Raw genomic sequence first — 18,822 nt, forward strand, 5'->3', positions numbered from 1 at the left:
CCGTTACAACCTGGGGTGCCCGGGGCGCAGTGGGGACAGAAGGTGGAGGGGTAGGTGGGGGTGGACAAATGACGGGGTATAAGGGGTCCTTCTTTTCTGTTTTCTTTCTTTTGATCTTGGGATCGGGCTCTGGCTCTATCTTAGTCTTTTGCAAAGCTAATAACATTTCTTCCTTTTCTTTCCGGGTCTTAACTTCGGCAGCGAGTAATTCATTACGCTTTTGTGCTGCCTCCAGGGTTCGATCCTTTATCACCAGTTCCCACCTATCAAACATATCCATTCGGTAAGGACCTTTATTATAACATCCTTGGGTGTTTCTACACAAGATTTTTCTTATTTCTTGCATTTCTGAAATGTCCCCAGTTCCTTCTACTGGTCACCCACCACTGCTTTGTTAATTCCATTTTTTACACACTTTCTTATAATCTAACCCGGTTTTCTTTTCTATCAGTTTCCTAGTTGAACCTCCTTTCGAACCCAAGTGGGAACTGGAGTCCGATACGCTTTCTGAAAATAGTCCTTGTAACAGAGACTTTTGATTTTCCAAGGGAGCCTCTATGACCGGTTTACTACTTTGCTTTCCCATAACTAAATAGCACTGGACCGCAGAAGAATAGATCAGCCCTCGCGACGTTCCATCTCCAGTCCCTTCTGCTCCCGGATCAGTACTCTTGTGGTTTCGTGGCTTTAGCCGACAGGTCAATGCCAATCCCCTCATCAAGTGCCTCCTAGCTTTTGGTGTCCACCACAGATTAACCCATAGGAGCAGGAATATGACCAGACATTAGAGACAGAAACTTGCCCTCCCACACAGTGTTTTTCCCAGATACTCAATATATATTCTACTCGTTTTACTCCCTTTCCTCTATTTCTAGGAGTGTGACACGCATCCCTTTCTATTCCACTTCATGGGGAGTAACTTACTAACCTTCTCAGCACCTTACACTGTCCCTGAGGGACCCAGTCATTGACAGTTTCTAATCACAGCTCTCTAATTTACAATTTACAGTAGGCTCTTATATCGTTTTTTAATCAATACACACTCACCGTAAAGCTTATCTTATATTTGCGACTTTACAGGCAGCCCTCCCTCACTGGTGGAGTAACATCTTTTTTTGTTAACTAAGACAGGGTGCATCTTCCTAAGGGCTGACACACCCTTCATCCACCTCTTCCCTCTTAGCCTGCGGCTATTCTCTACGCCCAGGGTCTAACCGTTAACTTTCCTACATCACATACCTTAACAATCTTAATGCATTCATATGATTAACACAAAGAACTCTTATACTTGCAGATATATACATTTTCTTAGCATCAGCTGGTTTGCATAACACATTTCCATCCACCCAAATGCACCCAGATAGTAATCGTCAAGGCGTTGTAGACTTGCTTATCTAAGTACCAAATGTTACATTGCAGTTAGGTGTAGTCTCGAGATCTTCTTCCTCTCTTTTGGACTAGGTCAAAAGGTCCTCAGCCCAAGATTTTTTGTTCAACTACTATTTAAGATATTGATTCAAATTTTTATTATTTCGCGGAAGCAAACCAACGTCATGAGCCCCACACCTCTTTGAAGCAATAAAAAGCTCCCAGCAAGCTGAGGACCCCAGTCAAAGCCAAGAAGGCAGATCGACCACAGCACTACCAGTTGGGCGACCCAGGTAAGGAATCAGCTGTTTTTATTACACATCAAGTGTGCCGTTGAGATCAGGAGATGTGCTTGATGAGATGCTCTTCAATCACACTGGGCTGCTGAGGTCCACGATGGGACATCCTAAGGAAGCAAAGTGCCGGTGACTTCTCAGTCAATGCATCCTCACTTTTAATGGGCTTTTCGCTGCAAGTCCCATCACAACGTACCGTGTAGAGAGTAGTGAGTGGGGTGCTGAGTCAGGACCAGACATGCAGGGGACATCAACAGGGTCTTATTAGGCTCTGACTGGAAGGTGAAGGCAAAGTGACAAAGTGGCAGGAATGACACTCATGAATGTGTTAAAATAAATAACATACAAGACCAGTAACTCCAGTATGAACAATTAAATAAATGAGAGCAGCAGTGAAAAAGGCTGGAGAGAAATACTGCAGAAAAGGTGAAGACGCCCTAAAGAAATTCTTTAATTGTTTAGTCGTAAAAGAACAGACGAGGAGGAGGTGAAGAGAATGAGGAACAGTGAAGGGGAGCGAGAACATAGCAATGCTGAAATCACAAATGACTTGAACTTGCATTTTGTTGAAGTTTATACAGTTTGTGTGAAGAAGTCGATGACCCCACAGAAGTAACAGAGACTACTAAGGAGGTACTGAGAGATTTGGAAATTTTAGAAAGAGAAGAGCTGCTCGGGCTACCTGGGAATTTGTCACATCGCTCTGCGCCTGCACTCAGTGAAGAGAGCTGTAGAGAAACAAACCGCCTTGTAATTAAAGAGGCTGAAATCGAACAAACCGCCAGGACAAGATCAGGCTTAAGGAGGCCAGCGAGTGCAGATAGAAACCCTTGACGCATATTTTAAAAATCTCTGCACACTCGAGTAATTCCTAAAGACGAGTGGCTGCTGAATATCATGAAGGGTGGGTGGGCCGAGCCAGTGAGCTTAACGTACTCCACAGGTAAATTAATGGAGGGGATTATTAAGGAGAAGATCAAGCGACACATGAAGGAAGTGTTAGGGGACAGTCGGCATGGCTTCAGACAAGGAAGGTCCATCCATCCATCCATTTTCCAACCCGCTGAATCCAAACACAGGGTCACGGGGGTCTGCTGGAGCCAATCCCAGCCAACACAGGGCACAAGGCAGGATCCAATCCCGGGCAGGGTGCCAACCCACCGCAGGACACACACAAATCGTGTTTCACTATTATGCTGAAATTCTATAAGTGAGCAACTATAGGATGCGATCAGAGAGGTGCCAAAGTGTATTATTTATGCTAATTTTCAGAAGACTTTTAATAAAGTACCCCATGAAAGGTTGGTGATCAAACCAGAAGAAGTGGGGGATTCAGGTGCATAGTTGGGTAAAAATTGTCTCAGACACAGGCAGGAGTGAGTTATGGTGACTCTCTCTGCACCACTTTTCTGTTATCTCTGCTGTCCATTGTCAAGTGCAGTTTAGATTTGATTTCACGTGAAGCGGTGTTGTAATATTTAGGACAGGCCATCTGTTCAAGGACTTATTAAATGTATGAGCATTCATTTATGAGAATTTGAAAGGGTTGGCATGGCAACTCGACCGGCCCACCAGGAAATGTCCTGACGTTCCAGAATGTCACAATGTCCCCAAAAGAACACTTGATGTGAGGCTCAGAGCCAAAAGCATCAAAATCACCAACACACAAAACAAAAATCGTACGTCAAAAATAAAAGAGAGATGAACGGGTCTCAACACTCAGGACTTTAACGAATAATCAGACAATTCTTCATGAAGACGTCGCTTAAAGGATAAGTTCAGTGGTTTTCAAGTCCAAGTGATGTCTTCACAAACTTGCTATTATACATTTGACACATGACATTGTGTTCTAAAGCGACTCGCCTTCTGTAAACGTTAAAGAATCTCCTGCCGCACTGGCACTTCACATTGTAGGCCATCAGACACGGAGGAGAAGCTGAAAAACTCCCCACATACGTCCACTTGTCAAGCCAAGCCAGCTGGCGAGTGTTGATCTGCGCCTTCTGTGTTTCCTGCGCATGTTCAGGACAACAAAATGGAGTCTGGAAATAATCAACTGCAGACCTCGTTACTGTAACACATGTGACTCTGAGGCCATTTGGACTTCTACTTCCTTAACAAAGTGTGTTTAATAAATCTGAACTTAGTATGGAACGTTGTATAAAGTTCAGAAGGAGCAACAAAATCCTGAATTTAAATTTATACACCAGCATACCTTAATCAGAGTTTATATACTAAATGTTAGCAAAACTCATAAACTAAATGCGATAGAAAAAAATCTGCACAAATCTGAAATCAGCGTGAAAAAGTAACTTTAATCGTCACCCAGAGGGGCTGCGGCCCACCAGAAAGGTAAAAGTGAGCAACCAGCTTATCAGAGACAAACAGGGGCTACACGTCCGCTCACGTATTCAGGGGTCTCCTCTGCTTCATCTGTGTGGTCTTCACGACATGCGCTGGCACCTTTAGTGACTCATCTTATGTGTTTTCTTTTATAGAAATCTGAGCACAATGGCTGCAACACTCGGCTTACTGCTGGCTACTTTCATCATCAGCACAGTTACAGGTAAGTCATTCGATATCCAACAATGCAGGCCTCTAAATGTTGTGATCCGGGCACCTAAATATCACGAAAAGGAGGCAAAAAAACAAAAAAAAGCCAAACGAGAACTTCACTCTGACCTTAACACGTAGAACAGGCCTCAGTCCTGTCAGCCAAAATTCAAATCTTTAAATTTGAAGAGAAATTCTACAAAAGAATTAAAAAGAGAAATTAACAAACAAGGCAAGTGAGAAAGGAACTTCTCATTGGAATCAGTAAAGTAAAATAAGGTACAATCTATCTATCTATCTATCTATCTATCTATCTATCTATCTATCTATCTATCTATCTATCTATCTATCTATCTATCTATCTATCTATCTATCTATCTGTTATATAGTGCCTTTCACTCTATCTATCTATCTATCTATCTATCTATCTATCTATCTATCTATCTATCTATCTATCTATCTATCTATCTATCATATAGTGCCTTTCCTGTCTATTCTCTCTGTATATCCAAGAACCAGCAAACCAGTCACAGTACCTTATAAATGAATGTGAAGGTCACAAGCCTGGAATTCCAAACCTCATAATCATCAAATAAAACCCAGGAATCCAAACACAGACAATCCAAAGTTTCCGTCTGAACTGTCAGTTCACTAATGCCAGCTGCATGATTAGGGCCCTGCACCCTTAGGCTTCATGTGCAGGAGACAGGGCAGAAAACAAATAAAAATAGTGCATAATCTCCACAGAAAACCTAATAACAAAAGTAATAACACAATAAAAGTACAAATCAGACAAAACAAAACCAAAAACATCATCAATTACAAAATTACATTTAAAAAAGAAACAAAAATCAAAACAAGATCAAACTTGACGACACTAAATGAGGGTCAGAGTTTCCCACGTATAGGCAGCTGGTGAAATGTGCTACTGGAGCAGGAGCAGCTCTGGGCCCTTCTCCGTCACTATCTCAGAGGCTTAGGATGACATTCCATGGAGACTTTTGGTGAACTGTGTCCATGCCGTGGCATTTCTTGTCCTCTCACGTAGATGGAAACTGAAATCAGCTCCGCCACACATAAGGACAGTGCAGAAGTGGACTAGTAAGGCTGTGGAAAGCCTCTCTGGGAGGACGCTCAGCTTGGAGTAGATGACCATATGGACACAGGTCCTTCCTATAAACTTTTTTTTTTTTAAGTTTTATTAATTTTATTGTAATCATTCCATACAAATCAATCAATTTTACAAAAGTAAAATTGAGTTAAGAACAAGTCGACCCCACCCCGAGAGAGAGAGCAATGCCAACGGAGTAAAACTTAAGACTTGAAAACAAACCTAAATTAATAAGTTTGATAAGCCAATAGAGATGAATGAAGAAGACAAAGAAATACAGAAATGATTGCTTCCTCTGTGCTTTAAAGAGCTTATTTTAAAATATCACTGATTAAATCCTGCCATGTTTTGAAAAACGTCTGTACAGATCCTCTAACTGAGTATTTGATTTTTTCCAGTTTCAAATAGTATAACACATCGGTTTCCCACTGACTTATAAGAGGAGAGTTTGGGTTCTTCCAGTTTAGCAAAATAAGTCTGTGTGCCAACAGTGTAGTGAATGCAATCCCAGTTTGTTTGTCTTTCTCCACTTTAAACCCATTTGGAAGAACACCAAACACAGCTGTTAATGGGTTAGGAGGGATTGTGAGTCCAAGACTATCTGAAAGGTAATTTAAAATGTTGGTCCAGAATGACGTTAATTTGGTGTACGGCCCAGAACATGTGAACCAGTGTGGCTGGGACTTGATTGCAACGTTCGCAGGTTGGCTCTCATCCTGGAAACATTTTGAGAGTTTTAGACGAGACAGATGTGCTCGATATATAATTTTGAGTTGTATAATTGTATGCTTTGTGCATATGGAGCTCGAGTGAATTCTCTGCATTGCTACTTTCCACTCCTTTTCTGATATATTAATGGAGAGATTTTTTCCCAGTGTCCTCTTGGATCTTTGAAAGGTAGGGACTGTAAAATAATTTTATATATTGCAGAGATGGAGTCTTGAAATTGAGCAATATTTTTCCAGCATGGATGAGGGTGCCAGATGAGGAAAATCTGGAAGGTTCTGTTTAACAAAGTTCCTGATTTGAAAATAATGAAAGAAATGTGGAGCTGGAATGTTAAATTTGGAATGTAATTGTTCATAGGATGCAGAGACAGTGTCTATATAAAGATCTCTAAGCAAGTTAATCCCAATTTTTTCCAGATATTAAAACTGCATATGTTTGTGAAGGTTGAAAGAGGTGGTTCTCTTGCATGGGTTGCCTTAGATAGAAGCTTCTCCGTCTTAAAATGCTTTCTACATTGGTTCATATTCTGAGTGAGTGGAGCACAATTGGGTTATTAGTGTATTGCTGATAACGTGTGTTTATTGGAGCGCAGAGCAGGGAATACAAAGAAGTCCTGCAGGATTTAACTTCTATTGCGTCCAAGCCTGTGTATGTTCTTCTATTTGTGTCCAGGTTCTTATCGCTTGTATATTTGCTGCCCAGTAATAAAACTGGAAGTTAGGTAGAGCCATGCCGCCTTCTGCCTTTTGTCTTTGTAGGGTCGCTCTTTTGATGCGTGGATGTTTTGAGTTCCAAATAAATGAGGTTATTGTTAAATCTAATATTGGAATGTTTTGAAATAAAAAAAGGAACTTAGGAAGAATATTCATCTTAACAGTGTTAATTCTTCCAGCTAGTGTGAGATGAAGGGCTGACCATCTATGCAAGTCTTGTTTAATTTTTTCCATGCAGACGGCAAAATTTTCTTGATAAAGAGCTTTATGTTTACTTGTGATGTTTACCCTCGGTATTTAAACTGATCTGTGATGAAAAAGGTAGGGTGTCTAATCTAATATTATATGCTTGAGAATTCACTGGAAAGAGTACACTTTTATTCAGATTAATTCTGAGACCAGAGATCTTTTGAAATTCTGTGAGTGCTGTTAAGACTGCAGGCTCAGTGTCTTGTGCTCTGATATCTACAGTACATATCATCTGCATAGAGAGAGATTTTCTGTTCCAGTCCTTCTCTGATAATCCCCTTTATCTGATCAGTATTTCGACAATGTATTGCCAGTGGTTCAATGGCAATTGCAAACAGTAGCGGTGACAAGGGCATCCTTGTCTAGTGCCACGTTCTAGTTTAAAGTAGTCTGAACAAATGTTGTTGATACAAACTGAAGATTCTGGATTGGTATACAGTAATTTGATCCATGCCCAGAGTAATCAGACAAACAGTACGTCACTCCTGTGCCATCAACAGGCCTTTCCAGAGATCAGCAGTGGTTCACTGTTGATGAAATGGGAACTGAAGATGACTCTGGTCATTCAATCATGTGAGCTGTGCCAGCTGACACCATGCTGAACGTGCATGGCACAGGGTGGCAGCCATCAGTTAGCATAGAGAGTGGTCTCAGGTCAAAAGGTCTTGAACATGTATAGAATTCTAATGACATCCAATGGCCTTCATTAAGCGGTGGTCTCTGATTTTCAGATGTGTCCTACAGTTTTGAGATATGTCAGCCTGGATGGGAGGACTACCACACCAAATGTTACAAATACTTCTCAATGAGGAAGACCTGGATTGATGCTGAGGTAATGTCTCGTCCTGAGGGCTGTAAGTGGCACTGCGAAATGGTGTGACAGGGTGGCATTGCTGCCTTAATATGTGCTTTGTGAACAAGTCCAGTATGTTTCTGTGCTCCGTGTTGATCTCTTTCATGGCATGTGTGTTTTTTCCCCTCAGCCAGTTGGCACCTTTGATTTTTTTGTTATTCTGCTGTACCTTCACCCCTCAGTCACTTTCTTTGCACTGCATTATGGATCGCCCTTCTTTGCTTTCTCATTCTCTCTCTTGCTCTTTTGATTTCTGTCCCTCCTCATTCACACATTCACATTTACACACAAACAAGACAAACAAAGGGAGCAGAAGACATGAAGTGAGCAGAAGATGATGGCGACCTGTAAAGCCCGTAGCTGCAGGCTGCACTGCGTCTGCTCCACAAACCGTATCTGTTCCTGAGAACTCGTTCATAAGGCGACTGTTCATAGCGTGAACACAACACCAGTGGATCTCCGGCTCAGTCCTGGGCACCCCGGTGTGTGCAGCTTTTTGTTTCCTTCACTTTCTCTCTTATTGATCTCATTTACTGAGCGGCTGACATCTTGACTTAATCACAAGGTGACTGACAACATCTGAGAGACGATTGGTTTCATTTCTTTTGTTTTGTTTTCACCGTTATAGGGACAGGCAGGTGAAGTGACCCGCTCAGGTCACACAGGGTCAGTAGTGGATTTGAACCCACAGCCTCAGACTCCAAAGCCTTAACCGCTATGTCGCAGCGCCTGCCTCCCCCCTAATTCTGCAGCCTAGACAGCACAGCGGTGGGATTTGACACTTCAGAGACATTTGGTGCTTTTGCGTTGGCGTGAAGTGCTTAGCTTTCCTTCACTGCTGTCCTCACCTACTGCTTTGCTCCCTTAGTTTGATCCCAATAATGACAGTTAACAACGAGCAGAGCAGACCCCCGGGCAGACGATCCTGAATGCTGAAAGGCTGCACCTGCTTTAGCGCCAGACCCCCCGACAGGCTCAGTGGGAAATAAATTAGATATCAAGATGAGAACGATGATGAAAATTATAAAAACATCTTTTAAAAAACACTGAATTATCAGCGTGTCACAAACAGAAATGACGGGCACATTCCAATCAAAATGTACCAACCGTAGTTCTGTCATTTCAACATGGACCCCAAAACACAGAAACTGGGAGGTGACAGCTGACTTAGTTAGGACTGGAACTCAATTAAGAAGAGAAGTTTGAACAGAAATTCGCATCTCCAGAGGGTCTCCAGGGCCGAGTTTGAGAACAAGTGGGCTAAACAGAAAAAAAGGATAAGAAGTGGACCCCAAATTCACATTCAAATAATCTAAAGTCTGAATATATACACAGAGACTGACTCACTCGCTCACATGTTTATCATTTAGTTAAAAAGCTGACAACTGGCAGGATGGCACATCGAGGGCAGTAGGTGCCCACAAAGACAGGGAATTTGAATAAATCTATATTTAGGGCCAAAAACACCACCTTAAAATAAAAAAAACAAAAAAAAAAATACCCTAAAATCTCCAAAAATACTTTGACTGTTTTGATAGAAATTTGATGACGTTAAAAAATGAGAAGGAATGACACAGAAATGGAGCTGCCATTCATGTGAATTACCCTTGGGATTAAAAAGTATCTATCTATCTATCTATCTATCTATCTATCTATCTATCTATCTATCTATCTATCTATCTATCTATCTATCTATTATATAGTGCCTTTCATATCTATCTATCTATCTATTGTAAAAGGCGCTATATAGTGCCCACCCAGCACAGACTACACAGAGGCATGTGTAAAACAAACAGGCTTTTTATTCCTCTTCACTGTGGGCGACGCCTTCCCGTGTCCCACAGGCCCAACACAGTCCCAAAGCATTTAAACACAGAGCTCCAACAACCCTTCCTGGCACCACCACTCCTCCCAGGCAACCTCGTCCTCTTCCTCCCGATTCTGGCCTCAAATAAAGGGAGACTGGCCCGTTTATAGCCCACCCTGAAGTGTTCCAGGTGCTTGACCAGCTGGTCCTGATTGCACCTCCGGTAGGACTGATAACTCGTCCATCCGGGTTGTTGGCTCTCAGCAGCACCCCTAGCGGCCACCCCATCTCCCAGCCAGGCTGTGGAGGACTCCATGTCCAATGGAGCCACGTGGGAGACTGGGAAATCAACAACAGCCAGGAGGCTGCCCCAAGCGTCCCGGGAGGTATTGAGCTGTCCATGGTGGCTCCCCGAACATATGCAGCACGGCGTCCCGACCGGGCATGGGACCTGGCTGTCCGTCACACTATCTATCTATCTATCTATCTATCTATCTATCTATCTATCTATCTATCTATCTATCTATCTATCTATCTATCTATCTATCTATTATATAGTGCCTTTCACATCTATCTAGCGATCTTTCTGGAGTGAAGAGGAAAGACGAGAGGTCATGGAAGCTCAAAGAAAACTTACAGATTAAAATGTTAGATCAGTGTGGACGAGGACAAGACCTTCATTCCATCAGAATTCGCCAGTCCTGTCCATGTAAATCCACCAAAATAACATCAAGTCAAGGTTTGGGGGTCCCTATAGTCCTCGTGCCCACCACACAACTTGGTCATGTATTACACGAGTCTGTGGCTCTCTGTGTGACATCATAAGTTTTGTGTGACATTTACCCTTAATGTGTTTCCAACTGTGTCCCCGTGTTCTTGATGACCTCATTTTTAAGTCACTGTCTCACTCCACTGGACTGACGCTCTTCATCATTTTAAACAATTCAGTCAGTCAGGCCTCCTCTTCATCTCCTTAAGGCTCTGCTCTTTTAATCTTTCCTCATCACTCACCCCCTGTAGCCCCCCATAATCAGCCTAGTCGCTCTTCTCCGGACCTTCTCTTGTGCTGCTATGTCCTCTTTGTAGCCTGGAGACCCAAACTGCACCCACGACTCCAGATGAGGCCTCACCAATCTGAGCAGAACCTCCTGTGACGTGTACTCCAGACATCAAGGCGCTATATAACCTGACATTCTGTTAGCCTTCTTAATGGCTTCTGAACACTGTCAGGATGTTGATAGCTTAGAGTCCACTATGACTCCTAAATCCTTCTCATAAGGTGGACTCTTGAATTTCAGAACACCACCATTGTGTATTCAAGCCTCACATTTTTACTCCATCCATCCATCCATTTTCCAACCCGCTGAATCCGAACACCGGGTCATGGGGATCTGCTGGAGAGAATACCAGCCAACACAGGGCACAAGGCAGGAAACAAACCCCGGCGAGGGCGCCAGCCCACCGCAGACATTAATTTCATCCTCCACTAATCTGCCCGAGCCTGTCTGCTGTGCAGGTCCCTCTGTAATGATTCAGTGGATTCTCGATGATCTGCCAGTCCACCTCTCTTGGTATCAACTGCCAACATCACCAGCTTGTCCTTTATATTCCTATCTAAATCATTTATAGATATTAAAAATAGCAGCGGCCCCAGTACTGCCCCCTACTGGTCACCACTCTTAACATCAGCCAATTCTGAGAAGGTTCCTCACCCCATCACCCTCTGCTTCCTGCGTCTGAGCCAATTCTGCCCTCATCTTCACAGCACACCCTGAACTGCCACTTCTTTTATTTAATGCCCACCCTCTCATGTGGCACCTTATCAGATGCTTTCTGATATAAACCACATCATCTGCTCCTCTCTGGTCGTATCCTTTTCTTGCTTTCTCAGAATTCCAGCGTGTTGGTAAAACACAAGCTCCTGGTCTGAGCCCACGCTGACTGTTGCGTACTCCTTGTTCTGCCAGTTTCTTCTTCAGCCAGACTAATAATATTAACACCTGGTAAAAAAATAACAGCAAATATCAAAGAGTGAGAAGCACTCGGCTAGTGACACACACCAGTGACACACACGAGTGACACACACAGGTCTACAGATACATCTACACATCCAACGGCACAACAACCGAAGCCCACCGACTTGGACGTGGCAAAGCCGACTAACGCAGCTAGCAGACCCATAACTGTATGAAGCTGACACACTGATCACCACTCAGGCACCCGCCTCCCATTGGCACATGAGATGTGTGCCTACCAGGTGCCTGGCCTGTCCCAGCAGCTTCTCTGATGTGGACATCCACAGGACCGCCATTATTGATTCCCAATAGACATAAAACTTTGTAATTGTGCAGACCTCATGTCTGAAGTTGGGTGGCACCTCACTTTAAAGTGACAAAGGACAGGCAGTGACACAGCTGGACTGTCCAGTGGTCAGTTTAAGACCAGCAGTGGCTTTTTAAGAGTTTGCTGTCTGAAAGCCTTCAATAAAATGCACTCCAAGTATCATGCAGGAGAGCCGCTGCCTCAGGGGTCTTACGAAATCTCCAAAAATAAAATGGCTGCCAGGTCCCACGACAGCCCCCAGTTTTTGTTGTGTTCTTCCTGATGTGTGTGCCATGCTGGCCTAACGTGGACCATCTCTGTCACCCCCTCCTGTAGAGTTACTGTGGTAGCCTTGGAGGAAACCTGGCGTCTGTCCACAGCAGCGGTGAAAACTACTTCATCACCAAACTGATTAAGAGAAGTGACTCCCATGAACCCATCACATGGCTCGGAGGCTCCAACTCTGTGCAGGTAAGTTGCCCTCCCGTCCGTTCATCTTTGTGGTCCTGGGGGGCTGTAAGCTCTAAGATGGCAGAGGAGTGCAATCCTGCTGCAGTGAGGGTCCCGTTACTTACCGCAGTGCTGCTGTTTTGCAGATCTCATCGTGGCTCTGGACAGATGGGTCCAAGTGGGATTTTGTGAACTGGTACCCGGGTGAACCCAACAACTCCGGTGGCAATGAGCACTGCTTACACACCAACTTTGATGGTAAGCCATGCTTTCTGTTTTAGGGCTGATGAAGATGACCACTGCAATGGTGGCCACTGTCATTTCAATTCAACGTGTTGCTCAGACGGGACGCCACACCAGGGGTAACCTGGCACAGGACTGGGGTACTGTGAGGGACTCTGGGGTCACTCAGGTCTTTTTGTGCTTCACTTGAGCACAGCGTACAATAAGAGCAATGTGTGTGTGTGTGTGAGACAGCAACATGTGGGACCGTCCTAAAGACCCCCATGTAACACACTCTGGAGCACCGAGTAAATCAGACAAATCTGCCACTGTGTCGACTTGTGACTGGCAGAGCAGGAGGGCAGCCACCAGGGGGCTTGTTAGGGTGTGATGAGCGTCACAAATAATAAAACGAGAATAAAGAGAGTGTGAGGGATTCATAAGAGTGAAATCATCAGCCTTTGTTTAAATATCAAATACTCAACCAATAAAAAATAAAAAAGAATAAACGAGACCCCGAGCTCACCTCATGAGGCATTTTTAAATTCTGTTCTTCAGTGGGCAGCATGGTGGCATTTGGTGGCCCTCTGATGGACTGGCTCCACGCTCAGGGGTGGTCATCGTGTGTGTGGATGGGCGTCAAGCAGGCCTGATAACGTTTGCATGGCTGAATTACATTTTATGGGGGGCACACTGGCATGGCAGACTGCAGCCTGGTCACAGCCTGTGTGTGTTTTTTCCTCGCATCCCAAAGACATTCAACTGGAATTCTATGGGAAAAAAGCAATAAGTTGTCAGCCAGAGAGGTGCACAGGAGGTCATGTGTTTGGATTTTTAAAAAGCTTTTCATCAGAGAACCTGCAGATCAACATAAAACACGTGGGAACTCATGCCATGGTGTGCCAATGGGTCCAAAATCGGCTTTGACTGTGGAAACAAAGGGTTATGAGGGTGGATGATATTGAGATAACAGGATGTTACAAGTGATGGTCCTCACTGCTATTGTGCTATGAGTGGCAGCACCAAATAGGTGGGGGCACATCAGGAGAGGGACAAACGGGCAAAACAGGGCAAAGGTCAAAACCGGAGAGCAAAGGTGGCATAACATGACATGAGAATCAGGGTCTAATCTCACAGGACAAGGCCACACACAGTGAGGGGACCCTCGCTGAAACACAGCACTGCTTTTCTGGACCACCCTACACGACTCCACTCAGTTCTACTCCAAGGTCCTCCATGTGATCCGATCTTCACGTGAGTCACAAATGTCAGCAAAGTCAAATCAGCTCAACACGCTAACAACACACGAGTCTAATGAACACGATGACGTCCAGCATTCAAGGTGGGCACTGGAGGAGCTGAATGAAGCCCTGGACTGAGGGTCTGCTCAGAGCCCACTTGGTGGCAGTGACCTCCAGCTGTGTCTGCTCCTCCATATTCAGAAGATGTCGGGTGTGCGTCTGTACGTTGCCAGCAGAAGCCGACTGCGTGTGTTTGCTGTTCTATTGTACTGTCGATGGCCGCATTTCAAGACAAATTTATATTCTTGCTGCAAAGGGAAGGATTGCCAAAGGGCCTTATGTTGCCATTGTGCCCGATGCTCATGTCTGTTCCTGAGGATCTTCTGGGTGAGGAATCAGGTGGCACCTTGTGACGATGTGGGTTCAGGCTCCACACCACCATTGCTATTGGAAGCACTTGAACCCCACACCGTCGATAATGTTACCGAGTGAGCTAGTCAGTGGAGGCAATAATTGAGCATCTGAGTAAGGGGATGGTTAAAAGTGAATAGTGCTTTTATTTAAAATCCAACAACAAAACAAAACAGTGTTCCATGTAAATAGTTCAGGTTCAAAGTTCTTCATTAAATAATCCATTAAAAGGTGGAGGTTAAAACAAATAGAAAAACAATCCTTAAAAAACAGAGGTTAAAATCTTCTTTAGGAAGCAATCTTTAAAACAACAAATCTGGTGTAACGTTTCTGTTAGCGTCTCACCTGCTTATCCCATTTGGGCCAAGCAGCAGGCAAGACGCTCTCTGCAGCTGCCCTCCTCTTACACTTTCGCGAGACTGGAGACCTCCCGATCCCTGGCTCCGGTATGGCACTCATCCCAGTCCCCGAGACTTGATGTCCACCAATGACCAGGACGCACACACTGGGGACTCCCCCACCAAGCCTCCCGACTTCCGCTGCCTTTCCACGGCCTTCTGCGGCTCGTCGCTTTCCTCTAGGCACTCCCGCTACCTGGTCACTCAGCGGGAGCAACATCAACTCAAACGTCTGGGTGTTGGCCTAACACCCAGCTTCCTTACAGCTGCCCTCGATCGCGCACTCAACACACGCACGCACCGCCTGCTTCCTCGCTCCCTGTAACCTCCGTCCTCTCTTCTTTACCTCGTTCTTTTTCTCATTCCTCCATTTTTTTTCCACCTCACTCGCGCTTCTTTTTAAATGACGAGAGCCATAGCAGCTGCAGCATTAGCCACGGGACAATCATGAATGTGGGCAGTTCCCCACCTGTGCACTAGGTGAGAAACGCCCACACCCTACGGATCGTCCCGCAGCCCACTATGGCCCAACGTCCCCTCGCTAAACCGCGAGCACTGTGATCATTTAATTAAAACGAAATGGCCTTTGCTCAATGAGCTGTGGACCCATAACACCACACACCTCTAGAGCAGATGAAAACATTCACAAGCTGTTCATTTTTTAACCACCCCAGGGAATGATGGGAAAGGAATCAATCAATGAAAAGGTCAAAAAAGAAATCAAACTCGGCCATTGATAAAACAGAGCCCAGTCAAATACCCTGCGATGGACTGGCACCTGCCTTGTGCCCTGTGCTAGCTGGGATGGGCTCTGCAGCACTAAATGGGTTAGAAAATGACGGGCCGACACCAGTTCAGTTGGCACAGTTGGTGAGTGGAGATTCAGCAGCTTGGTCACCAGAGTGCCTACTTTGGTTCATGGGGCTCTGATGGGGTCCCCAGTGGTCTTTTGGTCACACAGACACCCACACTGCTGAAGAGGCCCCTTGCCATCACACCCAGACCTTCCTCTGAATTTGTGCATCTCTTGGTTTAAACCCCCTGATGACATTGGTGACGGCGTAACACCAGGCGGCTGGGCCTTGAGAATTGTCTTCCGATGTCCTCCACTGCTCTACCTGCACGACGACTCCTGCTCCAACTTTCCGGCACTTGGCGGGTGGGATGGCGACGTTGTCCAGTCCCTCATATCTCAAAGCGAGTTTGTGAGTTGCTGCTCCTCCAGTGTTGTCCTCACCTCTCCTCTTGTGTTTCTTTTCAGCTCAAGGCGGCTGGAATGACATCAACTGTGGATATCAGTATTCATTTGTCTGCGTCAGAAACGAATGGCAAATGCTGAAGATAAAAAATGAGGGAAGCCACGAGAGACACTAAAGATGTCCGATCTTCATTACACTTCGGCTGTTTCTAAATAAAAACACATCTAGCATTCATCCTGCTGTCTTGTTCTCTGTATTGTTTTCTCGCTTCTCATTTAGGATGGACAAGCTGCAGTACTAAGACATGTCATTTGCTTTGTGACTAACAGGCCACCTCATATGACATAAGTGAACTCAGCAGTGGCCACAATCTGATGGCCTTAACCAATGGGTGGTCATCTGGAGGTGGGCTTCAGATCTTGGCTGGCTGACCGCAGTAGTGATGGGCCGCACCACACAACACCGTAAGAAATGAATGGAATGGCAGTGAAGGTGTGCTGCAGGATGGGAGCCGTGACTTAAAGACCACCAGCCACACAGTGTGATGGGGGTCATGATGGGCCTGAGAGAGTTGAGATGACTTGGGCATTCTGACCAGTGTGATGTGGCGGTGGTCCTGCTGCTGGGGTCTTGAGGTTTTCATGGTTCAGCCGAGGATGTGGAGAGGCCATTTACGTAGATGACGATGTCCCCTTTGTCACACCTGACTGTGACCTTCCAGGTGCACTCGAGTGTTTTGTGGCTGGGATGAGGATCAGCACGTCCAAGTCTGAGCTCAGGGGTCTCAGTCAGAAAAGCTGAGATTGGTCTGTAGTGGTCCGGTGCCGCTAAGATTCACACCGTCAAGATGGCGGTGATTTCATTATTTTTAATAGAGGATCCCAAGGACGCCTCCAGCCTTGGCTCGACCTGCACACACTCACAAACTGAGAGAAAATAAAGCACACTGGGGAACAACAACAATTAAAGAATATAATGAAATGAAATATTATAAATAATACCACCCTGTACCCCTACGGCGATATTACAATAAACATACAAACACAAACACCACACAGCAAAGTCCATGGAATACCACACCGGGATGTAATGAGAGATGACGAGAGTGAGTCCAGAGATCTGCACGTTGTAAGGGAATGAAAAATCAGTCCTACCGGTAGACACTGTAAGGGTGAAGACAGATGGATGGCTCAGCAGCGCTGCTATACTTGTGGGAAAGCCGTGAATACACAAACAGTCCTCAACACGCAGGTAGACAGACAATGGAGACCCCAACAACGACACAATCCAGGACACAGCGACTAATTATGACTTATTAACAGAAGGCAGTCCGACAGGTAAACACAAAATACAACAACTAAAAACACTTTTCTTTCCCCCTTTGCCACCTATCCTCCTTTTAAACTCCTCTGACCACCTTTGACCCAAACAGCCCCTGCAGGGATTCTTGGGAGATGTAGTTTTTAATGATAGTAGCACTGCTACAGGTCTCCAGGTGAGGGATGGGGGGGCTGCCCTGAGTAAAGGAGTTCAGGTATCTGGGGGTCTTGTTCATGAGTGATGGCAGAAGGGAATGTGAGATTGACAAGTGGATTGGAGTGGCAGCACTGGCTCTGCTGGCATTGTACCAGTCTGTGGTGGCGAAGTCTGAAGACAAAACTCTCCGTCCATTGACCTCCCCGTCCTCCCCTGTGCTCATTTCGTGGGGGTAACAAGCGGCAGAAACGAGGGTCTCTTCACAGGGTGGCTGGGCTGAGAATCTCATCAGTCTGGGACAGCGTCCTCTGAAATAAGAGGAACCACTTGAGGAAAAGAAGCCCCCTGGATGCCCCCTTGGAGCTGCCCTTGGGAATGCATTTGGAATTTCTCAAGGAAAGCAGGTGAAGTCTGGGCTGACCTGTTTAGTAGGAGTGTTCAGAGGTGATGATGATGATGATGGTGATGATGATAATGATGATGGTGGTCTGAAGCCCACCACAGCATTTCACCTCCTGCCTGCAGAAATGGCTGCCAATCTCCAACTCACTGGGTGACCCTGAGCAGGTAACACTGAGACCGTGAACACTGCAGAAAGGCGCTATATAAAGTAAAGGTGGGGTGTAACACGAGGGTGTGTGGAAAAGCTTTTAATGAGTAGGAACTTGAAAGAAATAAGAACAACATGAATCTTTAGCATTAATAAAATAATTGCAATGAATATCAAAATGTCGCACACTTATGGAAAACTTCTTGACTGCTGTAATCGTCAACAAGTACAATTCTCTTCACTCAATTCTCTTCAATGCTGCATTTCTATTTAATGAGTGAAATATTTTTCACATATTTGCCAATCACATTTTTTTCCCACAGTAATTCAGTTTGCTGGGCTCTGCAGATGTAAACGAAAAGTTGATTTGTGAAGGTCCTATTGTTGAAATGAGAGGAGCCGCAGTGTAACCCATGAGAGACGATTGATTTGTAGACATAAAGGATATAAAGTCTTTGAAGGGTCTCCATAAACACACCACGAGTCACCACTGTCATCTCAAAAACAACGTGTGACGTCCGCAGACCCCAGGAAACCCCTGCACCGCAAAACAGCAAACAAACGGAGAATCAGGGAGAACAAACACAGCCTGAGCAGCAGGTGGCGCCACAGAGCTGTTGGAGTGCAGTCTGACGGCAGGGCTCTGGGTGGCGGTGAAGCAGACTGGCTTTTTGCACCCACTGGAAGTGACAGCCAGGACTCTGGGGTCTGGGATTTGTCAGCTTTGTAAGAGAGCAGCACTGGCGTCAAGACGATGGCCTCTCCATCCTGTGTAGCTGAAGGGTGGGCTGAAGTGGGACCCTCTCTCTTGACAGCTTCTGCTGCTTGCCGGTGCACTCAGCCTCATAGCTAGAAAGCCTGGTGAGGTTGTGCT

At 45.2% G+C, this 18,822-nt stretch overlaps 1 protein-coding gene across 1 annotated transcript; it reads left to right on the forward strand.

The window, feature by feature from the left end:
* The first annotated feature begins 1,450 nt into the window (after window positions 1–1,450).
* On the forward strand, window positions 1,451–16,156 carry LOC120543069 (lectin-like). Its single transcript, XM_039775918.1, has 6 exons — window positions 1,451–1,661; window positions 4,163–4,230; window positions 7,751–7,851; window positions 12,338–12,472; window positions 12,598–12,709; window positions 15,985–16,156. The coding sequence occupies exons 2-6, from the start codon at window positions 4,176–4,178 to the stop codon at window positions 16,095–16,097; spliced, it is 516 nt and encodes a 171-aa protein (XP_039631852.1). The 5' UTR covers window positions 1,451–1,661; window positions 4,163–4,175; the 3' UTR covers window positions 16,098–16,156.
* The last annotated feature ends 2,666 nt before the right edge of the window (window positions 16,157–18,822 follow it).

Source organism: Polypterus senegalus, chromosome 13, assembly GCF_016835505.1.
Source record: "Polypterus senegalus isolate Bchr_013 chromosome 13, ASM1683550v1, whole genome shotgun sequence".
NCBI classification, from domain to species: Eukaryota; Metazoa; Chordata; class Cladistia; order Polypteriformes; family Polypteridae; genus Polypterus; species Polypterus senegalus.